This window comes from Bombus pascuorum, chromosome 1 (genome assembly GCF_905332965.1).
Source record: "Bombus pascuorum chromosome 1, iyBomPasc1.1, whole genome shotgun sequence".
Classification (NCBI taxonomy): domain Eukaryota; kingdom Metazoa; phylum Arthropoda; class Insecta; order Hymenoptera; family Apidae; genus Bombus; species Bombus pascuorum.
Window position 1 is genome coordinate 15092293 of NC_083488.1, and position 27696 is coordinate 15119988.

Genomic DNA, 27696 nt, shown 5'->3' on the forward strand with positions numbered 1-27696 from the left:
TATCAATATGTATATACATAAATAGCAGTAACTAACCTTGTATTACACATTAGACTAAGTTAAATTTTTACAGCATATGAAAGCCAAATTTAAAAAAATGAAGCTTTTATAAGTTATTCTTAAAATTTTAAATATACATATATAAAATAAAATTATATACATATTTATACAATAGTTATGATTATTTTGATAACAAATTATATTCATATATGCGTATAAGTTATTTAAAATATATATCAAAATCATATAAAATTTATCAACAAATTTATAAAAGAAAAAGTATAAAAATAAATTCATTATAAAATTCTTATTAAACGTATTTTCTCACTTATCTAAAATTAACAAATAACAAAGCTAATTTTAATCAAACACTACTTTATATTTTATTACATACAATAAATTTCTAAAATTTAAATGACATATCAAGTATTATCGTATATTTTGATCGTTTTCTATTTATTAACATTGTTTTATCAAGTTAAAAGCGTAAAATTGGTAAAGTAGTAGCTATTAGTTATCGGTAATATTTTTTAGTTTAGTACTTGATCGACGTAGAGGCGCCACTGATCATCGTCGGAGAATTCGCCTGCTGTGTAGAGTACACCCAGGCTAGCCGAAAAGGCGTCAAAAAGTTAGCGAATTCTCGTGTGTCCGGCCGATAGTGGGTGCCGTATTGTTGCGTTGCCGCGGATTGTCGCGTCTCGCGCGTGTGTGCGTACGTGCGTGACACGTACGAGGCGTGTACTTTTCCGGGGTGCGGTGCGTTTGCACAACAAAAAATCGTGATCCTCAGATCTTAATATGCTTGAAGGATCGGCCAAGTTCAGGAAAAAGAGGTGCTCCGCCTGAAGAGAGTGCTCGGAGCTGCGCGCATGCTTCTGTGCCTGCTCCTTCGCCATTTTGGAGGTGAATATCACTTTTTTCCTTGTTGCCAGAGTTTTTGAGAAATTACAGTTGATACACGGGGATCTGACCACGATGTTGTACGTCCGATCCAAACACGGCAAGCCTTTTTGGCTACACCGACGATATCCCTCTACTGTATTTGCGGGACCAATCTGACGCGATTGCTTCGAGTCAGAGACCCAACCCTCCTTACGCCCGCATTTCTACCTCCTGCAAATTTCACTCGACCGCCTTCTTTGCTTACCAACCCCAATTTTACTATTATTTTTATTCTCACCGTCAAAATACTTACTCCTTAAGAGTTTCACGTACTATTGATAACATTCGATTCGATCTTCTCTGCAGATTTTTCGTTTAAAAACATATGATATTAATTCAAGTCAAATGAGTTTCCACGTATAGAATAGTGTGTTTCGTATTGAGGACCTCGTGATAAGTGTCAAGCTCATCTTAATTATAAATACGTTTTATAGCGAGGAAAGATTTTTAATTGTACTCCCTGTATATTCCACAAACTTGTGTATTTGTTTGTTGAATATTGTTTGTCATTGAACTTATTGAGAGACTTGCTGCTATTAATGTATTATAAAAAATTAAATTAGGAGAAATATGAAATGAAGGTATGCAAATCACAGTGCATTATAATATACAAAGTTGTTATATATTATACACATATTTGTTCAATTAAAAATAACTTAATTTATACGATATAAAGTTTGTAGAAATATTAAGAATTAACTAAAAATTATGTCTATTTTTAATGAAAAACATATTAATTGTACTTTGTTTACTTTATTCCTTATACTTTGTACGTGAATCACATTCTAATATTAAATAAAATGAAAAATCATCTAAGTAAATTCAATTAATATATTCAAATCAGAAGTAGTATAATATTTAGTGTTTAGTTATTAATTATCAAAATTGAAAATAATATAATTTGCTTCTTTTTCACAGATAGAATGTTAAATTTTGGAATGGACTGACAGAGGATTAAGTAATATTATAAAATTTAGGATAGAAGATTGAAAGACAAGAAGACGTCTAAAGGTGTCTGAAATAGGCCTTGGTTATTTAATTATTAACATTTTACTATGCCAGCTGTTCCAAGGCCTGGTAGCCTTAAGGACCCAGAGATTGCTGAATTATTTGAAAAAAATGATCCGGAGAAAATATTTGAAGACTTACGTGAAATCGGGCATGGCAGTTTTGGGGCTGTTTATTATGCACGATGTTTGCTTACCAAAGAAATTGTTGCCATCAAGAAAATGTCATATGTGGGAAAACAAACTGTTGAGAAGTGGCAGGATATCTTGAAAGAAATTCGATTTCTTAGGCAACTTAACCATCCTAACACAATAGAGTATAAGGGCTGTTATCTCAGGGACCACACTGCCTGGGTATATATTTTCAGAATTATTTTAATAAGTCATATATTAAATAATATTGTGTTATAAGCATTCTTTTAATTGTCAGTGATGAACTTTATAAATTAATTATAGTTGGTAATGGAATATTGCCTTGGTTCTGCATCAGACATTATTGAAGTTCATAAGAGACCATTAAAAGAAGATGAAATAGCTGCAATTTGTGAAGGTGTGCTACGTGGTTTGCATTATCTTCATTCTCTTGGAAGAATACATCGAGATGTCAAAGCTGGAAATATTTTACTTACCGAAAATGGGACAGTAAAATTGGCAGATTTTGGATCGGCAAGCATAAAGTGTCCAGCAAATAGCTTTGTAGGAACTCCTTATTGGATGGCACCAGAAGTGATATTAGCTATGGATGAAGGACAATATGATGGAAAAGTAGATGTATGGTCTTTGGGGATAACATGTATTGAATTAGGTATCAAAATGTTTATTTAGTTATATATTTTTACTCTGTTAAAAAATAAATTACTTTAAAAATATATAAAAAAAAAACAAATCATTTAAAATTAGACCAAAATATTTATTGAATTATGTGAATATTTATTACAATTTCAGCGGAACGAAAACCACCTTATTTTAATATGAATGCTATGAGTGCTCTGTATCACATTGCTCAGAATGACACACCAACTTTAAATTCTCCAGACTGGTCAGATGTTTTTCGTCACTTCGTTGAAGTGTGTCTAACTAAAAGTCCAACTGAAAGACCAGCCTCTGGTAAACTGTTATCAGTGAGTCTTCTACAAAAATCTTTATTTTATCTGCAGTATATAGATTTTTTGCTGCTTTACTGTTCAAGTTTCATATAAACAGATATACTATAGTTTAGTTAGTTGTTTTCTTATAGGCTTTCAATTTTACAGCATCAATTTGTCACCAGAACGCGTTCTCCACAAGTTTTAATAGACTTAATTCAGAGAACGAAAGCTGCTGTTAGAGAATTGGATAATTTGAATTATCGGAAAATGAAGAAGATCTTAATGATCGATGCTTGTGAAACTGAAAGTACAGTTGGTGATGCTGATGGTATGTTAAGTTTTCAGTTGAAATTTGATTTGAGATCATAGTATTTGTTTATATCCTTTTTTTTAGACTTTTATATTTATATTCTTACTTGTATCTTATAGATACTCCAGATGAACAAACAGGTGGTGATAGTAGCAAGAGCAATTCAATTACCTCAGAGCATTCAATTCATTCAATGGGTGTTTCTGCCAGTTCTCAAAGTTCCTCCACCAATAGCTTGCCACTGCCAAATGCTGATGCAAATGATTATACCACGGGATCTGTACGAAATAGACATAAAATATCAGCAGGTGGTGTCACTGCCAATCTTCTTGAACATGGTGCCAATAATTTTGCAACAATTAGGACGACATCGATTGTAACTAAACAACAAAAAGAACATATGCAAGAGGAAATGCATGAACAAATGAGTGGATATAAACGAATGAGGCGGGAACATCAAGGTGCTTTGGTAAGTGCTTAATTTAATATCTAAACATTATGTAATTTTTATTGAATAATATATCTCATTTATAATTATTTAAAAAGGTAAAATTAGAAGAACGTTGTAAAATGGAAATGGAATCCCATAAACAATTATTAGATAAAGAATATGAAACTCTTTTACAACAGTTCAGTAAAGAATTGGAAAAACTTCAATTAAGGCATTTGCAAGAATTAGAACGTAAGCTTAAACAAAACCAAAATGCTGAGAAAAAATTACACAAAGAAATTACAAGTAGACAGGAAGCAGATCGGAAAGCATTGGAAGCACAGCAAAAGAAAGACTATAAGGTAATTCAAAAAAGCTTTATATTTTTCGATAATATTGTATGATTAACGATATTTCGTTTTTTTAAGGTTTACAAAGAAAGATGGAAAAAAGAATTATCTCAGGATGAAGTTACACCGAAGCGACAACGAGATGCTACACTTCAAAGTCACAAAGATAATTTACGACAAATGGAAGCGCAAGAAGAGCAACGCCTTGCAAGAGGACAAAGAGAATACCTTGACCTCGAAATTCGTAAATTCCGTAGAAAAAAGCTACTTGTTTTTCATAGTTTGGAACAAGAGCTACTTCGAGAAGTTAGTACAGTATTTTATTTTATATAAATAATTCTTTCTTTTTATTTTGTTATATTTGAATACATTTTTTAAAATATATGTTATAAATATATTTGTATTATTCAGGAATTAAATAAGAGACAACAACAATTAGAACAAGCACATAATATGTTATTACGACATCATGAAAAAACACAAGAACTTGAATACAGGCAACAAAGAGCAGTTCATACTCTTAGAGAAGATCAAGTTCATCGACAACATGCTACAGAACTTTCTAATCAACAAGATTACATGCAAAGAGCAGAACGTGATTTACGTAAAAAGCATGCATTGGAGCTCAAACAACAACCTAAGAGTCTCAAAGTAAGTAACGTGTTTTAATTTTTCAAAACGATAGTATTATTATTATTTATTTGTTTTTCGACTTCACAGCTGAGAAAAAGGACTTGGCTTACATATACTTAACTCCTATTTATTCCCATACAACTCTTACAGCATCCAAAGACCCACACTCATCCACTCTTCGATCCCAAACATATATATTCCCTCATATATCTAATACTACAAATTAAACATATATTTCAACATCATAACATATAAACACTTTATTTAAACAATAAAATCCGATATCGGGAAAAATAAAAGTTTAGATCTTATATAGATAAATCAAAGCTTTTAATACTTTATTATCATTTTAGCAAAAAGAAATGCAAATTCGAAAACAATTTAGAGAAACATGTAAAATACAAACGCGACAATATAAGGCATTAAAAGCTCAAATATTACAAACAACAGCTAAAGAAGAGCAAAAGGCTGTTATCAAAAAATTAAAAGAAGAACAAAGAAGGAAGTTAGCTTTATTGGGTGATCAGTATGAACAAAGTATTGCTGAAATGCTCCAGAAACAAAGTATACGTTTAGATGAATCACAAGAAGTTGAATGCCATAACCTCAAGGTAAAATATTGCATTTATTTGAAAACTGATAAAATTACAAGATTTTTAAAATACGATTTCATTCAATTTCAATTTCATACAATTTCACGAACTTAACATTCTTCAATGAGTTTGTAAAAATATGATTTTGTTCAAATATACAAAAAAATTCATATTATAATTTTGAAACTTGGTTTTGATGATGCTTGAAACAAATATCCTACAAGTATTAGAACCACAGTAATGTAAATGTAATAATTATTTCTCATATGTTTTATAGGAAAGGTTAAATTATGAATTAGAAATTTTAATGGCATATCAATCTAAGAATAAAATGCAAGCCGAAGCTCAAAGAAACAGAGAACGTCGTGAATTAGAAGATCGAGTATCAGTTAGACGAGCTTTGCTTGAACAGAAAATGGAGCTTGAAACTCAGGAATTCCTTCGTGAACGTAGTGAGCGGATACGTTTATTACATGAAAGACAAGAACGTGAATTACAACAATTTGATGAGGAAAGTGCAAGAATAGGATTCAGGTATGTAATTTGTGATTCATAGTTTTTAGTTCGAACAAATTTCGTAAATATTAACGGGAGAAGAAAATGTTTCAACTGTTCTTTAGTTCTATACTTCTATTTTTAATTCATATTTGTGCTAAGCTAATCATTCATTACCATTTCATAAAATAGAAAGATAAATTTAAGAACTTTAGAAAGAAGTATTGTAGATGTACCTATATACATTTTTTTCAAATTATTGCAGTGCTCTGGCGATAGCTGAGGCATCAAAAGAATCTTACCCAGACGATGAAAGCCTTAGTGGCTCAATGTTAAGTCTGGCTCACAGTAATAGTTCTACATCCTTCCCCCCTAATAGTCTTTAATTTTAATCATAATCAATTAATAGAATATGTATGTATGTACGTTTGCCTGTAGTGAATGCATAACGAGTCTATCGACGTTTAATTCAATGATTTACATACATAGCAAAAGTTGGCTCGTTATATGCATTGACCCAAACCTAAAAGGTTTGTTAGGGTTGGGAATGTGTATTGGACTGAAATTAATGTAACAGCATATTTTTTAATTATCAAAATATGTCAATGTGATCTATCTGGAAAGAGAGCTTCATATTGAAGAAGAACTTAGATGCTTTTTGCAACGTTGTAATATTTATTAACCATATCCAAATATCTTGTGAACTAAATAGGATTAAAAAAGAAAACTCTTTTAAGTATCAGTCTCATCTACTATACTGAAAAGTAAATCTTAATGTTCTTGGGCTTGAAGTAAGCCAGCTATTATAGCATACAGAAAATTTTATATGCGACTACAGAAAATGTTTAGAGACATTTATTTATCAATATCTTGCAATTATAATAAAAAAAGAAAAAACAGTATAATCATAATGCTCGAATTATTATACATTTGATTTTGACTAATTGAAGATTTGAAATAAGCACAACACAGGAATAATATTTTCGGTAAGATTTTAACTTATCGAAGGTCTAGTATTAAATAATCTTACTGATAATTGCATGTGTTGATCTTCGAAAACCTTATTTCAAACTTTCAGTGACACTTAGTCTGATTTAACAAAAACTGAGTGAGTCGATTTATTTATTTAATTGCATTCTTAATGTAATTAAGATATTTACAAAGTGACAGACTAATGAAAAAATTTAGTTACAGTATCTTATGTTGTAGTTATAATAATGCATTCATAATAGATAATATTTGTTATTTCAATGAGAAATTAATTTCTAAAATTGAAAGACATTTTTTTACTATTTTATACAATTTGTTTTACATTACTAAGAAAGAATGTCAATATCAAAAATTAAATTGATAATAAAATTATTGTTGAATTACCAAAATATGACAGTGTCCACTTCAAATTCCTTTCAACATTAAAATATATTTTTTTGATTTTAATTTAATATTATCGAATATGCAGCCTTGATGCAAATCTCTGTAAATTATTTACATAATTACGTTGATTTTTGTAATTGAATTTATGATACATATTTTTTAAAACACCATATTCTATATTTGAAATAAAAAATAAGAAACTTTATACAGTGGGAAATACCTAAATAATTCACTTAAGTAGTAATGCTAGCATTTTTAAAATAAAAGACAATGTCTTAGATAAAAAATGTTTGATGTCATGTTTAGATATTTTATAATTATAATATTCTTAATCACATATTTTAAGATTATAATACTACTGTATTACTATACAATTTTGTACTATATTTTCAACTTTCTTATAAAATTCTAATGATTAACATGGAAGTACCGTTGTATCTTATAATGTATTGAGATTAATTTCTAAATTTTTATAATTTTTCTACAATAATTTAAATGTACAATAGAGTATTTTATCTATAATTTTTTATTACAATAAGAAATAACAAATTATAAAAAGTCCTAAAAATAATTAATTGTAATTTAGTATGTTTAAATATAATATCAAATATTTCCTGTTTTCAACAATTGTTTTTATTTCCAAAGAAGTAGAAAATAACTTAAGTGGTGTTTTTTAAGTACCCATGTATATAGTGCTATATATTCGAAGTTTTGGCATTTAATATAAATAATATGCTGAAAATAAACATTGTTTTTAGCAACAAATTCCTCCGATTTTATTCTGCAAAAATGGAAACATATATGCGAGATTAAATAAAATATAATGTAATGTAAACAATATTATTTTTAGCATATAATTCAATCAATTTATGCATTTCCTCAAGATGATACTTACCAATGAAGCAAATATCGTTATTATTAATATATTATCATTATAAATAATACATTAAGATTGATATAAAAATTCTACTCTATTATTACACCTAACGACTCATTTGATTTTGCTTGATCAGAAAATTATTAAATTATATATACTTTTACTTACTGAAATGAATTTGCAAATATTATTCTAGTCTATATATTGATTTTGGTATATTACAAATCCGTTATATTAATTTTCCAGATATAAAGTACTTCTTCTTTCAGTGTTGATTTGAATAGCATTATTGTTGCTTTTATTATCGACTTTTCAGTTGTATTATATTATATTTTGTTATAATTGTCCAAAGTTTCCATCCAGTACACATCCCAATGTTGTACTTTTATATTGTAGTAACTAATTTCTGTCTTTTTTTCATTTAAAACATTTCCATGTATTTTTCTATTTTATATGTATGTGTGTGTGTGTGTGTGTATACATACATACACATATATACATATCTTCATCTTTATTATGAAGTATTTCATCTAAATTCAGTGATTGTGACTGTTCTACTCGTTTACAATACTATTAATGATATTTTCCCTACAATTCAATTAACAAAAATAATATTATTTTCGGAAAATTATTTCCATTAAATTCAAAATCTTTTCATTAATAATTATGTTTATGTTATGTCATATAACATATAATATATAGTTATCTACCCATATATTTCAGTACAATAGAAACTTACATAAATATATCAATTTGTATACTACATAAATTAAGCTACATATCTTATAATAAAATATTTCTTCTATGCACGCATAGTAAAACCAGTAAAAAGGCTTTAATTTTGAAGTAGTAAAATTATTTTAGATTATTTTGCTTCTCTAACATTGCATCACAAAATTGATAATTTAATAAAAACGACAAGCAATATTTATCTATTATGTTTTACCACTGTTTGCATTAAAAATGTAGCACACGTTCCAATTTTCTTGCATACTAATATTATTTATTAATAACGACTTAATTAAAAAGTAGAACTTCCATGATATAAAAATTGAGAATGTGTTCAATTACAAGAATAAAAATGTAAAGCAAAAATAGGAACATTTATATATATATTTATGTGTTCAAAACTCTTTAAATGAAAATGGTCACAATCAACTGAATTATTTGTTTTGTAGCATTGCATATTAATATGTATCTTGTATAAATTCTTTCTTTAATTATTCTTAGGAGGATACATGAATACAATACAGACTTTTAATGAACTTCTATAATTGATAATAAACAATAGAGACTAATAGAGATGTTCGTGCTACATTTTATGTTGTGATATGAGTAAATAAAATAAGTCATAATATTTCAATCCTAGTCCATAGGCAATCCATATATCTTTTCATAAAATTATTATTATAGATTTATAAAGAAATATTTTGACATTGTAGATTATATGTATATAAATGCATTTTATTTAAGATAAATTACTTTAATATCATGCTAATAAATTTGATAATTACTATATTTGTTCTTAGAGTAATTATTCTGTATTTTATATAGAAAAAAATCAAATTATAATTGTGACTCATAAGAAAGTTGTTCCAATGTGTAAAGTACTGTTATTTGATTCTTTATAGGAATATAATTTACAAAAAATAATTTATAAAAAGTATAGAGAATTTAAATTACAGGAAATTTTATATATAGATATAGATTTATAATAATTGTATCAAACTCTAAAGCAGTGGGCAAGAGAAAATGATTTCATGCATCATTAAACTTAAAATTAAAATTTATATATTATAGATTGTCCATGACTTGTAATTATATACATAAAAGAACAAAACCTTTTATAACAAAAATTACATTTAGCTGATAGCAATTTAAAAATTGTGTTATATATTAGAAACTAAGGTATAAATAAAGATTTATTCATTAATGGTTCCAAATTCTATAATTTGTAAAAATTGGAAGTGTATGTACAATATTTCACTTTTAATCTAAGAAAAATATTTAATATATCCACAATAAAGCTTCTTAATATTTTCAGTTTGTAATGAATGCAAATTAACATATTTGCCTTAAAAATTATGGATTGCATAAGAGGACTAATATATATTCTAAATATATATTCTAAGAAAATTAAAATGAAACTTAATATTACAAAATTGTAGATAATTAATTTTTTCTTATTTTATTTAGAACGAATGTTATGGTATTTTGGGATGTGTGTGTGTGTGCGCGTGTGCGTGCGTGCGTGTGTGTGTGCGTGCGTGTGTAGTATAAGGAGTTATTAAAATATTTTGTTTTGGACAGGTCATACTATTTTATGTGAAATTTCATGTGAAGTAAGCAAATATATAAATAGTATCATCACATACATATACTTCAATTATTATTAAAGTTAATTATATTAATGTTAACGTTATTTTATAATTATTTTCCTTAAGTGTTGCACGGATTCTCTATAAGTCTGATTGTATGTATGTATTAAAGAAAGAAGAGGAAAGATGTAATTCTTTGATCACAACTGTGTGATTATCATTACAAAAAAATGCTAAATATTAATTTAAAATATTACATTTTGTTGTTACTAGCATTTTGTAAATATCTATTTACTCTGTGTAAGATTTTGAAATTGAATCTTGATTATGAAGAATAGGATTTAATGTAATAGAATTTACTGAATTCTCCAAAGCTATGTCTATTAACTTGGTAATTTGAATTTAAAACGTGATATACAGTAAGCTAGCCAATTCAATATAGGCATGGCACATTAATTATCAATTACTAATTAATACTTGTAATCAATATAAATCAGTTTCTTTCTCACTTATTTCCATCCATGTGTGATTTCTTAGTTTTGACAATAGTTTGTATTATAGTATATTCACTAATATTAAACTAAGATATATAATATCTTTGCAGATCAATTTAAAAATGAAAAAAAATCTACTAAAAGAATGTTTCGTTAATTTTGTTTTGTTAATTTTTGGCTTTAACTAGATTATAATTTTCTTTTTTAGTAGTGTTATTTTCTAACAAGAAAAGGACTGCATAATATAATACGATGAATATAATCATTGTTCAAGAATTAACACTGATTAAATTTTAGAAGATAGGAAAACACTTCAGAGCACACATAGGCGGAGATTTATGAGATTTTCGGCAATATCTGTATATTTTATATGATTAAAAGAATAAAATTTTATGCAAAGAGTTCATAATATAAATTACAAAATCAGACAAAATTACAGATATCATTGGAGTACATTATCAATTTGCCTTTTACGATATAATGAACTAAACTTCTAATATATATAGTATTATATTATATGAAATTATTTTATGTTACATTTAATGAATATGTATGTATGTGTATAATGTATTTGCAATATTATTTGATATATTATATAAATCTGGTTTTTATTAGAATTTCAATCCATAACAATAATTACTTTATCAAGTATAATTTCGGATAATATGATATTATCAGTAATGTAGTAAAACGTTTTAAATTGATATTATGTTGTTTGTACTTTACTTAGTATAAAACATTATGCATAGTCACAAGATAAGATTAATAAATTACAAAAGTTATTAATTACTGATTTTGCATTTTTGTAAAAATTAAATTTCTATTCTGTGTCAAATGATTAAAATTATATAAGTTTATAATATAATACTATGTAACAATACAAATTTCAACTTTTTATTCTTTTTAGCACTTTTTAATTTAAAACACAATTGAAAATAATATTTAAAATTGGGTTGCTATGAATCATATGTACTATAAAGCTTATTTATTAATTACAATAAACTCTTCTATTAAAGATAAAATAAAATACTGATATTGATACATAAAATATTCTGATAAGGAATCTTCATTATTTCAGAATTAATTGTTTAACAATATTAAACTTTCCATTTCACATTAATATTTACAAAAAAATATTGTGTTACTGAAAAGATAATTATAAGAATACAAAGAATACATTGTCTGGTGTAGAATATTGATATAAGAATCACTTGACATAGAATAATTAAATGTCAAAACTTTGTACTGATACAGAATTTTATTCTGACTTATTTTATTCTCTTTTATAAAGTAATATGTTGGTTAATATATATATATCTTGTATATATATTTGTATATTGTAAATATTCGTAATTCACAAAGATTTCATCGATATTTATTTCTGTGTTCTGAAGATGCTTTCTATTTTCAATATCATTAAACATATAAGTCCTCCACTGTTGCGCCACCTTTATGTTATTATAAGAAAAATTTGCTATAATTTGAATTCTACTACATTTCCAACTTTTTCTATTCTTGAAACGCATCAGCATTGTAAGAATAATGCTGCATGAATCATAATAATTTTTAAGGATAATTCAAGCAAATTAAATTTTTATTTTATGATATAAGATTTCATACAAAGGACATTAACATAATAAATTTTAATAAAGTATATGATGTAGGTCATAAGATAATCATCTTTCATTTCATTAACTCTGTATTTAAAAAAGTATGTGAGAAAGTAACATACATAATAATATACTCTAATTCCCACACTTGATGCATTAAATAGAGGTAAAAATTGTTTTTAAAAATAATATAGTAAAAGTATAGTATAGTATAGTAAAAATTTAAGCAATGCTGAAGTGTTTTAAATTAATTTGACTATTAATTGTGTTAAGTGATGAGAAAATACTAAATATGCTTATATATAAAACATTTTTTCTAATGTGAAAATAATCTAATTATCAATAATAATATTCTTTATTACAATGACAATTATCATTTTATTATATATATATATATATATATATATATATATAGCTTAATTAATAAAGTTTAAAAACTAGTATCTTTATAAGGAAAATACAGTAAAATTAAATATAAAATGCAATTAACGTCTGTAATTGGCCTTTGTTTGTCATAATTCCCATGTTTAATTAAATTAATATGTCCTTTGAATTATATGACTGGAGAGGAGGATATGTTTATCACTTAAACTTTAAACAGATTAGATTGATCAAATTTGATATATTCATTAGATAATAAAAATAAACGATATTTAATAATTATTCGTATTTCGTGACCTTCCCATACCTCTTTTATTATAAACTATTTCACTAAAACCAGATAATTTTTATTGAATTATTGATCAATCATTATGTGAACATTAAAAGTAGAAAATTTTAGTAAAGGAAGATAGATAAATGTTCAGAAATACAACGATCAATATACTCATCAATATATAGATGTATTTAAAAACTGACAATAAAAATATATTGTGAAGCATTATAGTAACAAAGAATTTTAAATTTTATTAAAATACATTTTAGTAATTGCAATACAACAAAATGCTACATTTCATTTCATATTGAGCGCTTACTTTATACAGTTATATAAACATAGTGTGTATAATATAACAAATATTTTTACATTATAATGTAAACATAAGAAATAAATTGTATTATACAAATGCATTTAGATTTGTGGACATAAAATCTTATTTTGTTGGTGAAAAGTTAGTTGGTCTTAATATACGGGAATGTGTTTCCCTAATTAATGGTACAGTATATGCAACGCACTCATCCCATCCTGGAGATCTCCATGCACTTTCACGAGTTTCCATTCGCGCTTGGAGATTTTTATAGCCTGGAAATGAACATGTCTTTTATTCTTAAAAACATATAGATTATATATATTTAATATAAATTATATATATCTTTTCTGTGAATTAATATTATATATAGTTCATATTGTTAATCTGGTACACAAGGAATGCATAAATAATATTAACATTAATACTTACACCAAATGTGATGGACATTATATAATCTACCAATTTGTGAAAAGAAACCAGCAAATGGTTCATTGTTGTTACGTCTATAATTGATGGCTTTTGCCCAATTATTACCCCATTCAATCATAGTACCAGCCTTTAACCTATAACTACGTATTTCATATATATTCGAACCATTTCGTTTTGTAAGAGGAGGCCAATAGCTAAATGCCAATAAATATTGTAAATAACGTGACCGTAGATATTTGCCATTCTCTTTGAATAATTGTTGATATGCCTGAGAGTAAACAATATCATATATAATATATGAATATCATATAACAATAAATAATAAAATAATATATGAAATATTTATTTTATATTATTGTATATAAATAAATTTATTTAATTCTCATACCTCTTCTTTAGACAATTCAATTTGTGCGCGGTCAACACTATCATAGCCACCAGAGTATCGCCATAGATGCAACGCTTGATCGATATCACCAGCTACGACAGTCCATGAACCAACTAGCTCCAATTTCAATTCAGATTTCTTGGAGTTTATAATGTTAACAATCTCTTCACTGTAATATTCCAAAATACAAACATGTCCCCATATAATTTTCCTAATATAAATAATTCTCTGTGCATGCCAATTCTGCGACATAAACAAAATCTAATATTTTTTTGAAACTTCAAAAAAAAGAATTTTGAAAGAATTTTTGTGCGAGTATTCTAAACATGTTTATGATTTAAACATACGACTTGACATTAAGATAAAGAAAATGTAAACAAAATTAACTTACTAATTGGTCAAATATTTATCAATGGAATCGGGTCGAATATTGTGCGTGTGCAAGGCGTAAATAACTCCTTTATCTGACAGCATCCTTGAATGAGACTCTTTGGTTGGCTCGATTTTTCTTACGAAAAGCTTGTTTATCCATCCTTCGCTGATATCCTGTCGGATCGATGACCTTGCAAAAGATCTACAACACACACGATGTGGCTATTGCCCTAAAAAGCCGCCGTTTATGTACTAGCTCGCGTAGATTATACACGAAACATATGAAAAAAGGGCTCTTCAAAGTTTTGCAGTCGTGATCGCCTACCGGCTGGTAACAAATGACGGTAGTTTAGTTTTGCCGATCACCGTGATCTGCACGGCTCTGAATCTTCTAAAAACGGCAGCCATTCTTACTGGATCCTCGCGTACAGATCTCTTCTGGTTTGTGTCCAATCAAGATCAAAGCGTAATTTCGACAGTGCTGCAACTAAATACGCGGCGCTTTCAATTACATTCCCGGAGAAACCGATCGTTATTGTTGGTCTATTCTTATTTATCTCCATTCGCGATTTCTTCTTCTTAACACGAAATAAAACTTACAACCGTGAAAAATACACCTGTCTGATAAACTATGGAATTTAGTGTCACAGCGCTTGCGTCTTTCAATAAAATATTTTATTCTTGATGTGGTAATGACGTCAAAATACTAGTTCCATTCTGATTTATTTCCTGATTGAGAGGGATGTAATAACTTGCAATAATAGTTATATATGGGAAGAAAATTAGTACATATACAATTTAGTTTGTATAATGTAAATTTATAAATGAGGAAAAATTTCAAAAACAAAGATATAAATGGATATGTAAAAATGAAAAAATTTATAAGTATATAAATGCAAATTTTAAAAAGTTTAATATTCATGCAAATAAACATTACACATTTTTTATTTTAAACAACGCGCTACAATAAAAACTTTTTAAATTTTTATTCGCATTTATATATATGCAAGATATAATAATCTATTATGTAATACATAAATTTACTTATTTTTTAAGAAAGGAAATATAATATCTGATAATACATATATATGTACTATTTATTAACTGTAATATTATTAGAGTGCTAGTCGTAGATTTGTACACTTTTATTTGTGTTATTGAAAAAATGTTTGAATTATGTCTTTTATAAATTCAATATCTATTTCATGAAATACATATGCATAATAATATGTTATAAGTCTTTATTGCTAATCATCGTGTTTACATTCTTTCGATAGCATTATCTGACATCTACATATAAGTACCTAATTTTGATAATATTAAATTCGGCTAGGTTAGTTTGAATTTGTTATATGGGATGTTAGGTTAACATTGTCAATTATATACATTAATCTTTATAATTCATTATTGATTTGTAATTGCCTTAATAAATAATAGGAAGAGAGTAAATAATGAAATGATAATAAAATTATAAAATTAATTTTTTTCTATGATTCTATTTTGGTAACATGACATTAAACATTTATTGTACTCTGATGCAATTCTTTTATTATTCAAATTTACTGTAAATTTTGTGTAGTTTAATGTATTATACTAGTTAATTTGAAAATGGAAAACGCAGAAATTATAGAGCACTTTTATGGTGTATATTTGCTATATTGTATGAATCCAAAATATAAGGGAAGAACATACATAGGATATACAGTTGATCCTTGTCGTCGACTTAAGAGACATAATGCTGGAAAAGAACATGGAGGTGCATGGAAAACAAGTAATAAAGGGCCATGGTAATTATATAATTTTTAAAGAGCCATAAAATATGTTATTCTTTGTTATGTTAATTGCATGTAAGTTGTAAAAAAGATATTTTGTTTCCTTTTAGGAATATGGTATTAATTATTCATGGTTTTCCAAATAATACATCTGCCCTTAGGGTACGTTCATTTAATTTTATAAAAAAAGAATTATGTAGCACTCTATCAGTAATTTTTGCATTTGAAGCTTAATTTGTTTTTATTTTTAGTTTGAGTGGGCTTGGCAACACCCTCATATTAGTCGCCGTTTGAGACATGTACCTAAGAAAAAATCACAACAGAAAGTAATTGAATTTTGCTTTCTGATTCTGTCAAATATGTTAAAAGTTGGACCTTGGTGCCGTTTACCTTTAACAATTCGTTGGCTAGATTATGAGTTCTTTGAAAGGTACTCTAGCTATGTTTCAGCTCCAATGCATATGCCTATATGTCATGGAAAAGTAATTTCCAAAAAGATTAAAAAGACAAATGATACAATAGAAACATTGGATGAATTATCTATAATCTGTTCTATTTGTAATGCACCTGTAGAAGGAAAACAAGCAGTTCGCTGTATAAAACCTAGCTGTTCATTAATAGCTCACTTAATTTGTTTGGCACAATTATTTCATAAAGACAACATGATTTTACCAATTGAAGGTACTTGCCCTATTTGTAATACCAATGTTTTATGGGGGGATTTAATTAGAAGAAAGATTGGTTGTTATGGAAATTTGCAAGAAATTTTCAGTGATGAAGATTATTATACTTGAGATAAATTATATAAACTTTTTCAATTGTATATAGTTTTAACAATAACAACAATGAATATATCAACAATTTAAGATCATCTAATTGCTCCAACTTTTTATTATTTTTAAAGTTTTATCTGTAAAAGAACATTTTGAAAATAAAATGAATTATTATTATAACATTTTCTTATTTTGTATCATGTGCAAATAATTAAGTTAATAAGCTACTATTATAGGCTACTGCTAATAACAAGTATGTCTTGATTTTTAAAATTTGTAATGATTTTTAAAATTTGTAATACAAAAATTTAATGAAGAAAATGTTAGGAAAAATAACGCTTTTACATTTTATACAAAGATTTCATAAATGTATTACTAGTTGATATTAAATATCTCTATTTTATGAAACAAAAATTTTATATCTCATATTCTACCTGAAAAAGACATAAATGCATATTAAATATTGATTATTTCATTCACTTAACAGCTATATGTCTGTAAGAAAACAATAAATCATGTGTGTTTATCAGTCTTTATTTGTAACTAATCGACAGATCAAAATATATTTATATTTTATGTATATATATGTGTTTGTTGTGTGTTGTGCGCGCGCGCACGTGATGTGTGTGTGTGCTGTGTACTTTATGTAGAGACATAACATTATTCGATAAGGAGAGATACAAGAAAATTCCTCTGTTTCATTGATACTTAATTACAACTGCAATTAAATTGAAAGCTAAATCAAGACCAGCTTGATCCTTTTGTGCGAGAACTTTTTTACGTCGAAATTGAATTATCGTGAGATTATGATCCCTCGATATTTCAATTAATAACGTATATTTCTTGTGCGCACTTCGATCACATCAACAAGCGTCTAGGTTCCTAATTTCCAATTTTTCACCTTAATTCGCTGTCAAGTGCATCTAGAGTTTCTATTTCAATTCACTATATGAGGTTACGAAATATTTCAAACATGGAAATTTAGGGTGTATTGCAACATTATTCCATTTACTTTCTGGAAATTCAGAATTGTACTTGCGTATACTTGTACACTGTCGAATGTGTACTTTCTTTCTTTTATTCTCGAAAGGAACGCAATTGTGTCGATTTGTGAAGTTCAGGCACATTGACGTTCAAGAACACACAGCGAAGGAAGAAACTGGAAGATACGAAGGAAATACCAAGCGGAAGTAGAATAAGTATAAGAGGACAAAAGGAAGAAAGAGAGGTCGAGCTCAGTTTAGTTTTTAAAATTTCTACAAAAAGCTAAAGATTAATTCATCTTTACACGTGAATCAACGTTGAGTTTTGTATAAACATATATTAAATTTCTTAAAATTAAATTTGAAAGTATCTGTGCTGTAATGTTTAAATATTATCTATATATCATATTTGTGCGTGTAAATCTATTTTTAAATGATTTATATTTTTTATAATGATTATTTAACAACAAATAAAGACAACAGTATTTGATAAAACATATTACAAACGAAATTATTCTAGTAAAAATTTATTTTATATGAAATGTACTTTTTTGAGTAGCTGACACTTTTCACTACATATTAGTATCAATACAAATAAGAAGATTCTCGTAATGATGTTAAGACTCAACGCTGTATAAAAAATGCGTGTCATATATTCAAATATACGAAGTTCGACGATGAAAATCAAACAATACGCCGACCCTCTTAGTCTTCCAGTTTGTCCACTTTTGTTTGTGTATAATCGTACATGTAAAATTGTACGGAACACGACTCTTCCGTCGATCATATTGCTACTCTATCATTAATATTCCATTTGTTTTTTTCTAATTTAACTTAGTAGCCTCATGAGGTAGCACAACTCTTTTGGTAAGACTCGGCATAGTGACGTAATTCCGGGAATTATTTTCCATACCGTGATTCTGAGGCAATTCCAGGCATTCTAAATTTGGTGACGTCAGGCATTCGTGGATGAAACTACAAACTGTATTTACGTAGGCATCACGATAAGTAGCATAATGCTTGACGTGCGGAGAATTGGTGAAAAGTACCAGCTGCACTCGTACACCACGTTCTGCTCGTCGACTGGCGAATTTCTCGACGTCCTTGAAATACGAACAAGTATAATATATAAGTTCATATAAAAGAATAAGGTACAAATACATTTAGTCTGTTGTGGATTCTTGCAACGAACTATTATGTCAAGAATATACATACCGCTGCCGGAATTAAAGTGTCAGCATTCGAATAAAGAAACAATTGCGGCCAAGAATAGGATTCTTCTGCAAGACCGATCGGGTTCGTTTGCACTGGATAACCACGACCAAGGGCGTGAGCGATTACCTAAATCAAGATTTAAATTGATAATACTAATAAATTCGATACAAAAAGAATATAATGTCTAGACTACGGACTTTTATTAATTAAATTTATATCTTTATGAACACAATAAAGAAATGGAACCTAGAAATGGAAAATTTTGCAAAATGTATAAAAACCCATAGTCCAGTAATATCTTTATTAATACCTCTAAAAACCAAAGTATAGAGAGGAAGATCGTAATGAGGAAGGACATTGGTATGTTCGTAAGTGGATGTCCGCCGATGATTGCGCTAATTGCTTTGAAAAGAGCAGTTAATCTTCTTTCTCCAGGTGCGCTATCAAATATCACTCCTTTGACCTAGAATTTCAATGTTAATATGTATATTACGTGAAGCAATGATGTAGAGAATGTTGGAAAGGTGAAAGGTAACAGTATTTTTTACCTTAAGCGGTGAGTTAGCTTGTTGCATCGCAAGGCTTACATGTTGATATAGAAACGCGCCGCCGTTACTGAAGACGTGGAAGAATATCGGGTGTTGATCTAAACTCTTGTCTGTGATTACCTGGATCAACCGTTTGCCAATATGAGGCATTTTGTCTCTTCGCCAAAATAGACATTCTACTGGTGCTGTGTATCGTAGTGTGATGCAGCTTGAAAAAGGAACATTATTTATCGATATGTATTAAATAATTTGTAAATCTCTACTATATAGAAGTATATAATATATTTTATAGATTATTAGAGTATCGTTCGATTTATACTATGTATTATATTCGAAAACATTGAAATGTATGGATGGTACAATAAATTACTTACTATAAAAGTATTTCATACAAAAATAATATAAACATAAATGTATAGAATATATCTTCTATTATTGATCTAAAATAATGTTTATGATTAATTAATTATTGACTTGTGTAATATTATATTATTATGTTTTAGTAGTAGTAAAATACGATTGAGTTATTAATTGCTAACGATAAATTCTCATAATACAACAACATTCACTAGGAATTCAAATAAATATAAAAATTCATTTCGGAAGTCAAATTCTAAATTGTTATCGATTAAATAAACAAGTATCATCGGCATGATATTGCCGGCATTTTCTACTATATCTTATCAACAGTTTCATGAACTACATGACACTTAATTCTACATTTTCCTTCAATATTTTGTCACAAAAATACATGCGTGTACAACGTATATCCATCCTCCTACTTCAACCCTTGCTCATCAAACTGTTACTCCACAAAATCTATCATCACGGATCATCTAAAAAACTATTATCTATATTCTCATCTTCAACTTCCAGTTATACGAAACAATGAAAAAGCAAGAAGAAAGAAATTAATCGGAAGAAACAGTTAAAAGGGGGAGGGGGTTAGTTTTGCAAAACATCAGTACCTCTTCTCTTCGTAAATTGCGCTGTACTTGGCCAGATATTTGTCTTGACAGCCGGCCCATCCTAGTAGCACTATTACAGGTCGTTTGTCCTCCTTGTAAACGAATACGAACTCTTCACGTTGATCCTGACTACCGGTGGTTAACGTTGGATCCTTCGGGGACGGCGGAAACGACGGGAACATGATGTAATAGTCGAGGTCCTCTTGATTGCTCATCTTTCCTGCTTCTCGTTCTCCTCCTCGTGAGGATGCGAGAGAAAGAAGGAGAGAAAGAAACACAGAAGGTGAGGGGGGCTGCAAGCTAACGGGGTGAGGGAAAAGGTTGGGAGGAGGGGAGGGAAGAGGGAGTTCGTAGCGGTAACGAAAGGGAGGACAAATCACCCCTCTACCGCGACGGATCCTCGTTCCGAGTTGAGCTTGCGTCGCTGTCGAGAGAACCGAGCTGCCAGAGGATCGATATCAAAGGCTCGTATGGTTGTATACCAAAGTTAGGTGTCACGAATGAGGACGTCGATGTTTAACGTTGGCCTTTCTATGTAGAGAGAGCGTTTTTTATTTCTTTTTGGACGTTACCGTTGACGGGACTCTCCATTAGTCGAATCTTTACCGATCGATAGCGAATATCGATTTCGGCCGATATGGGCCATACATGATAGCTGATAATAGACTATCGGGATTGGCGCTGAGGTTCACGATGCTGCGGTGCGGATGTAATGTCACGTTACACGTGTGCAAAAATTTTATGCGTTTTAGCTGGCGCGGAATTTCACAGCTAATAGTGGTATCATATGTAATTATTAAGTTGGATTCTGATAGTTGTAGATATCACCATGGTAATGTAAATGGATTGGTGATGATAGCAATACTGTATTATAATATGATGTGCAACATCATGTCAATAATGTTAGTTAAATTATTGTTGATTAAGAATGAGAAATATTTCTTGTGTTAACATTTTTTACGTTATACATTTTACAAAGAAAAATTTCGTAGTTACATGTGGTACTGTAAATGTAAATTATATAAAAAATAAAGTTGCTGTGAAACGCACAAAGCAGAATTGATGGCATTGATTTATTTTTACTCCTATGGCATTGTTGCGTAAAATGACGTATTATCATGATAAGCGAAATACGGATAAGTTATAAAGTAAGCCTAACTAGTCTTGTTTATAACCTAATATTCTATTAGTATTTTTTGTATTATACATATATTAGTTTTAGATTTGGAGGGTTGCGAATTTTTTTAACTTTTGTGTCAATGTTATCGATACAATGTAAAATAAAACTGGAATTCTATTAATGACAGTACTAAATATTATAACATATACCTAATCTCTAGGTTTTAAATTGAAATCTCAAATGTACACTACAAGATTGCAATAACTGATTTCCAGATATTCTAGAATTCATGGATATTAAGACCATCAGGCCTCAATCATTTAAAAAATTCCCAGACTCCAAATCGCAGACGCCTAGATTCCAGATTACCAATCACAATCCCCCAGATACCAAATCCAGACCCTAGATCTTAAAACCATCAAACCCTAGATCTTTATGTTCTAATTAAAAACTACCTTAGAATTTCTAGATCTTAGTTTTTAGACCTCACACTCAGATTTAAACTTTAGTATCTCCAAATAACAGAGTTTAGAATTTTCAAAATTCAAAGTCCTGATCTCAGAATCTTCAAATTCCAGAATTCTCTTTGATAGTAGTAGATTTTAATTCTAACCGCTAGGGGTGTTATAATTCTAATTTTATTCTATGTTCAGTTGATAATATTGGAAGCCAACCCATCAACGAAGAAGATCTATTCAAAGATTTTATTGTTTATTACAACATACTATGTATTTACGCTGGCGAGGTGTAGCTTGTTAATACTATTTATAATTCTATTTTATAAAACAATCATTTAACAAAATTAGTATTATTCTGTAGTTCTCTACGGAAACAGTTACCACGTTTTATCTGCTTTGTCGGTACAGGTGAACATGCTTGAATAGTGGTGCCCTCTGTTCGGATTAGTTTATCCGGAATATTGTCAGCGAGCAGGCGCTGGACCGCTTTCTGAGGCTGCGTGCGAGATGAAGAGCGTAAGACAGAGAAGGACCGAGATTCAAACTCGAAATCTAACGAGGAACTCTCAGAGCCACGAGAGTGGCCGCGCGATACGGCACGGGTGTTTGAAAACAGCCGATAACAGTGTGCATCGCGCCATGTGTACCGAGAAAAGTGCGAATTTCCTGTGGCTTCTTTGTTCCATATCGCTCTTCTGTGGATTTGTTCTTCCATACGGTGAGTACACGAATCAAATTCGATAAAACTTTATCGTCCTCAGGAGTTGTCATTAAAAAATTAAGCCACCTTTTAGTAATACAAGCAGTAATTGTTCGGCGACGACTGTTTTATTTTTTTCCTTCTTATGGTGGCCACTAGTTACATTCATTTACGATTTATGACAACAATGTGAAATTTGTGTGATTAAAAGCATTTTGACTACAAGGAGAGCCATGAATATGGGGTTTGACATTTTTTATAGAAAGAAAATAGGAGCTGTATAAAAATTTGTTTAATAAAATAGTTTTATGTGAATAGTAAGTTAATAGCAGGTCAAAATGTTATAGATATTAGTAGGTTAAGGCTGATTTTAGATTAATGTTGGTTAATAAGTAATATTAGGTTAATGTTGATTGTTATTTGAAAATTCTTTAATACGCTATTGTTCAATCATTACACTGACAGTGATATTTGTGTCTATTGCTTTGGAAGGTTTCTTTCAAAATACTTTATTACTTGGACTATTTTTTAAATATCGTAGTACTGTTGTTTTTACATATGCGATAGTATAAAATTTGAGTAGAAATAGGAAATAGACATTTTTGATTATAAAAGGAGTCTTCTTCATATAAAATACTTTCACTAATATTTATTTACTTTATCAATTCTTGTATTTGATTCATATTTCTCCTATTTCTGTGATAGAGTCGCTTCGATAAAAATAAACAAATGCCAATAAAATTTTTCAAATTTCGAAATGACGAATGATGTATATCAAACAAATTTCATTAATACTAAACGTTATATTTTTCGTTTACTGAAATATACTGAAATAATGAAATAATGAAATATAAAGTAATAAATTCTTCTTTAACACGATTATCTTTTTTTAATTTGATTTTTTCATATTTTTGCGTGTAACTTTTTTAAACAAACTTTTCAGTTTTATTATACGAACGAAGGAAAAGACCAGACTCACGCATGCATACAAAATAGAAACCACAAAATGATAGCAAGTTTGTCAATTAACGTAACGAACAAGGGTGACGTTTAATTATGAAACAGTATCGTGTTCCGTGTTGCATTTATCTATTCCTCGACGTTGGAATGCGTTTAGGATGTTAAACAAGGATCTCTTTTCGAGGGTCGTACGATTTCGTCTTTGAAATCATCATTGAATCGTCATCGAAAGTATAAATAACGGTTTGCCATTTCGAGGGAATCAATTTTCGCGCAGATTTTCCATTTGAGCTACTGCTCATGGAATTAATGATTTAAGATCGATCTACTTCAGATGGCTATAAAAGAACTGATTCATTGATATTCACGTTTTAATCATGCGTTAAATTTGACAAATATTATTCAATAAATTTTGCAGATATTGATACAACTTCATATTTTTATGTATGTTACTGATAAAATATAACCTAGGTAAAGATTTTTTGATATTGTTATAACGAGTATTATATTTTTAACATGAGTTTTATATTTTATTCTGGGCATCTTTACGCCGTTATATTTTTCATATATATATATATAAAAATTCGCAGTTTAATTGTGAGAATTTTGTGAAGATGCACAGTGTTCCAAATAGGTAAATTAATTGAACAAAATTCATATTTCGTTGCTTACATAGAAAATATTAAACATTTATAAATAACTGTTATACTGAATATTCAATTTGTATAGCCCTACCTGTATGCTATCCATAATTTTATATATAAAAATATGTCTTTGAAAAAGTTAACTTCTTTATCTTTTAATAATTCTATTAATATATTTAATTTTGCATTGTCATGACAGTGATGGGAAAGAAAATATTGCTTTTCCTCTTTTCATTCTTTGCTATTGTTATAACAAAAATAAATCTTTAAAAACTGAGTTTTTGACGAGTGACGAAGCGGCATATTCTGACTAAATAGAGCGTGTTTCAAAAAGAAAGATCGCTTCAACTATTTATTTTTCATTTCTTTGCTTGTGAAAGGTGTTTACGTTTCTGTGAAAAATCGAATTTGAGTAAACGAATTCCGACATTCAGTGGCTTACGTGGAAAGCTCATGAACATTCTTTCGATGTGTACAATCTGATGCGTGTTACAGATATAAAGATCACGATGTACTGATATATTTAGTACTTGACCATCTAATGCAGCGAGACATAAATCGTTTTTAGTTTAGTCTTTGATCATTATGACTTTATAGACTAAGATATGTATATATCTTATAAAACATATGTAGTACATTCATTTGCATCGTAAGTTGCCTTTTATTATAATAATTTTATCATTTTCATTAATATATTAGTCCATTAAAATGTTTATTTTTTCCTAATAAATACAATTCTGTCTTAATACAATTTTTGATATCATATATTTTGGTATACATATACGTATAACAAAATCTACTTATGAAATCAACAGTTGGAAATAAACTTGTAACTAAATCTACTTAGGAAATGTATAATCTATTTCGAAAAAAAAGAAAAAACAAAATACTCATATTTTAACTCGTTACCGACAGTTTAACTCGTTACCTTCTATTAAGAGATTAAGGCATTATCACACATACACAGCGATTGTTAAAAATTATACAAAAATTACCTTCTGACGGATGAGAAGATTTCCTAGAATCTGGTTAAGGCTACTTTGAAAGTCATCGATCGCGTGCGCGTTGCGGAATAGTCGAATCTGAGTGGGACTGTTCAATCGTAGGCATAATCCTCCGATGAAATGTCGCAAATTGTACGGTAATCATCTTGTCAAGCTGTTGAGTTGTTCGCACGCGCGGCTGTCTAATATGAATTCCTCGGAGGTTCGGATGACCTTTTCAAAACTCGTGCACCGGCCTGTCAGACGCAACAACGACTCCCTTTGGTATATTACGTGCCGTAATACGTGGCAGCTCCAAACGACGAATGAAATTCCAGGCAAAGTGTACTCCGGAGAATATTTTATCGTCCTCTGAACGCCGTGAAATACGAAGAACAGCTATTTTATGCAGTTTCGGCATGCATCGCTGCCTCGCGTCGCTCCTACCCCCCGTTGGAAAATATCGTCGATAGTCGGCGCCTTGTATCGGAACAAGAATTTTACCAGGGATCTAACTGAACCGGCTCGATATCTCTTTCAGCTACGAAAAATCCTTACTACCACCGTTCGCTTACGACGCGATTGGATAATCGTGTTTTAAGACTCGTTACGCCCAATTCTTTCCGCGAAAATCGGAAGCTATGAGTTTCAAGCGACTACCTTAGCTTCCTGTTATCCTATATTCTGATATTAGGGTGACTTCGATGAAAAAGTGCTTGTGAATTTGACGAGAGTGGAGGCTTCGCGTTGAATAATTTCGTTTTGACTGTTACGTTTGATTGCTTAAGATATAATACTTTTGTTTTGTTGAATTTGGTTTACTTTGTTCCTGTGTCGTTCATCGTCAGTACAATCCGTAATATATCTTTACATTCTTTTTTTGTAATGTCATATTATTAAATCCTTATTATTCAAACTTGATATTCACTCATTATACAAAAGGTTTCGTTCGCATTTATGTGACTTATTATTGTTACTTATTAAAATATATGTTTTTCTGTTATTGTTGTAGTATTTTTCTGACTATTGCTGTTTTTTCTATGTTTTATTATTTTTATATTATTACATCTGTTTTTACGTTTTACTTGTCGTGTACCTTTGTCACGGAATATTGTCATACAAACAGTTATAGGCTGATATCCCTTTAAAGTTTCGAAATATTTTCTATCCTTATTCGGACATGTGCGACAATCGGCGCAATTTTCAGTAGTTCATCAAACATTTCGCGATCCAATGATGGCAATTGTTGACTCGCTTTCGTCTTTGTAATTAGCCTGTCGATAATTAACTCTCTTAATTTTCTATTTTTCACAGGGCATTGTTTGCTATAATGTTTGTCGTCATCGGTCATCATTACCGATGCACAGGATAATACCAATTTCTCAGTAGGTCACTAATCTACTGAACTATCTGAAATATTTCTGTTAATAGCAAATCATAGAAACGGACATTCGAGGATATTCGAAACCTGCAAGTACACAAGTGTATGTGTATTTTGTTTCACGTACAGTGCATTCTTCCGGAAACTGCCTTTAATTATTTCGATTACGCCGAATAAAAGATCGCAGCATGGTCAGCTGTTTATTTATGTAATTCGCACAGGATGTATCGTTTACGCATAACTTTTACAAATTTTAACGATTTAACAAATCACGTATCGAATGTTTTCCTGTCTGATTGATCATGCCCAAAATATCTCAGTCGTTGATTTATATTTTAATTAAATTTTGTTCCACTTCGTTTTTTCTGACTTTTATGCGATTATAATTTGAATAGTGTTTGGAAAATGACAATTTTTATCATGAGAAGTTAATTGGAAGCTTAGATAAAACGTTGGGCGAGAGAATTAATCATATTGTCCATTTCGTTATTATTTTTGAAGAAAATCGCG

At 29.1% G+C, this 27696-nt stretch overlaps 5 protein-coding genes across 8 annotated transcripts in view; 3 read left to right on the top strand and 2 right to left on the bottom strand.

The window, feature by feature from the left end:
• Positions 1-562: 562 nt before the first annotated feature.
• On the top strand, positions 563-7230 carry LOC132905966 (serine/threonine-protein kinase Tao). 2 transcript variants are annotated; one of them, XM_060957766.1, is made up of 12 exons: positions 563-1526; positions 1864-2306; positions 2409-2757; positions 2898-3073; positions 3206-3368; positions 3470-3819; positions 3897-4142; positions 4209-4436; positions 4542-4781; positions 5117-5374; positions 5634-5890; positions 6117-7230. In XM_060957766.1, the coding sequence occupies exons 2-12, from the start codon at positions 2001-2003 to the stop codon at positions 6235-6237; spliced, it is 2694 nt and encodes an 897-aa protein (XP_060813749.1). In that variant the 5' UTR covers positions 563-1526; positions 1864-2000; the 3' UTR covers positions 6238-7230. The 2 variants fall into 2 exon arrangements, with proteins under 2 accessions (XP_060813749.1, XP_060813739.1); XM_060957756.1 differs by having other exon boundaries at positions 563-906.
• Positions 7231-13404: 6174 nt separating this feature from the next.
• LOC132906009 (protein NipSnap) lies at positions 13405-15375 on the bottom strand. Its single transcript, XM_060957830.1, has 5 exons — positions 15007-15375; positions 14701-14883; positions 14310-14478; positions 13922-14189; positions 13405-13764 (listed from the first exon to the last, which is right to left on the bottom strand). Exons 1-5 carry the CDS (start codon positions 15087-15089, stop codon positions 13616-13618), a joined length of 852 nt encoding a protein of 283 aa, XP_060813813.1. The 5' UTR covers positions 15090-15375; the 3' UTR covers positions 13405-13615.
• Positions 15376-15777: 402 nt separating this feature from the next.
• On the top strand, positions 15778-17406 carry LOC132906023 (structure-specific endonuclease subunit slx1). Its single transcript, XM_060957851.1, has 3 exons — positions 15778-16468; positions 16564-16615; positions 16705-17406. The coding sequence occupies exons 1-3, from the start codon at positions 16290-16292 to the stop codon at positions 17245-17247; spliced, it is 774 nt and encodes a 257-aa protein (XP_060813834.1). The 5' UTR covers positions 15778-16289; the 3' UTR covers positions 17248-17406.
• Positions 17407-17748: 342 nt separating this feature from the next.
• LOC132906000 (transmembrane protein 53) lies at positions 17749-21342 on the bottom strand. The gene is made up of 5 exons (XM_060957817.1): positions 20941-21342; positions 19973-20180; positions 19735-19887; positions 19425-19550; positions 17749-19312 (listed from the first exon to the last, which is right to left on the bottom strand). The coding sequence occupies exons 1-5, from the start codon at positions 21153-21155 to the stop codon at positions 19034-19036; spliced, it is 981 nt and encodes a 326-aa protein (XP_060813800.1). The 5' UTR covers positions 21156-21342; the 3' UTR covers positions 17749-19033.
• Positions 21343-23045: 1703 nt separating this feature from the next.
• The window catches only part of LOC132906132 (uncharacterized), a 78551-nt gene continuing 73900 nt past the window's right edge, over positions 23046-27696 (top strand). The window contains exon 1 of one of the 3 annotated variants that reach the window (XM_060958022.1): positions 23046-23236. In XM_060958022.1, coding sequence (XP_060814005.1) covers positions 23158-23236 — 79 coding nt within the window. In that variant the 5' untranslated portion in view covers positions 23046-23157. The remainder of the gene's footprint in view (positions 23237-27696) is intronic. The other 2 variants (XM_060958005.1, XM_060958011.1) reach the window with 2 other exon arrangements.

Excerpts from the sequence above, each read along its gene's own strand:
- LOC132905966 (XM_060957766.1), top strand. The coding sequence starts at position 2,001 with ATGCCAGCTGTTCCAAGGCCTGGTAGCCTTAAGGACCCAGAGATTGCT. Across the intron at positions 3,369-3,469 it reads TACAGTTGGTGATGCTGATG|ATACTCCAGATGAACAAACA; the intron begins GTATGTTAAGTT and ends TGTATCTTATAG. Across the intron at positions 5,375-5,633 it reads TTGAATGCCATAACCTCAAG|GAAAGGTTAAATTATGAATT; the intron begins GTAAAATATTGC and ends TATGTTTTATAG.
- LOC132906009 (XM_060957830.1), bottom strand. The coding sequence starts at position 15,089 with ATGGCTGCCGTTTTTAGAAGATTCAGAGCCGTGCAGATCACGGTGATC. Across the intron at positions 14,479-14,700 it reads GATAAATATTTGACCAATTA|TGAAGAGATTGTTAACATTA; the intron begins GTAAGTTAATTT and ends GGAATATTACAG. Across the intron at positions 13,765-13,921 it reads TAATGTCCATCACATTTGGT|GCTATAAAAATCTCCAAGCG; the intron begins GTAAGTATTAAT and ends GTTCATTTCCAG.
- LOC132906023 (XM_060957851.1), top strand. The coding sequence starts at position 16,290 with ATGGAAAACGCAGAAATTATAGAGCACTTTTATGGTGTATATTTGCTA. Across the intron at positions 16,469-16,563 it reads ACAAGTAATAAAGGGCCATG|GAATATGGTATTAATTATTC; the intron begins GTAATTATATAA and ends GTTTCCTTTTAG. Across the intron at positions 16,616-16,704 it reads ATAATACATCTGCCCTTAGG|TTTGAGTGGGCTTGGCAACA; the intron begins GTACGTTCATTT and ends TTTTATTTTTAG.
- LOC132906000 (XM_060957817.1), bottom strand. The coding sequence starts at position 21,155 with ATGAGCAATCAAGAGGACCTCGACTATTACATCATGTTCCCGTCGTTT. Across the intron at positions 19,551-19,734 it reads CTATACTTTGGTTTTTAGAG|GTAATCGCTCACGCCCTTGG; the intron begins GTATTAATAAAG and ends ATCTTGATTTAG. Across the intron at positions 19,313-19,424 it reads ACACTTTAATTCCGGCAGCG|GACGTCGAGAAATTCGCCAG; the intron begins GTATGTATATTC and ends TCGTATTTCAAG.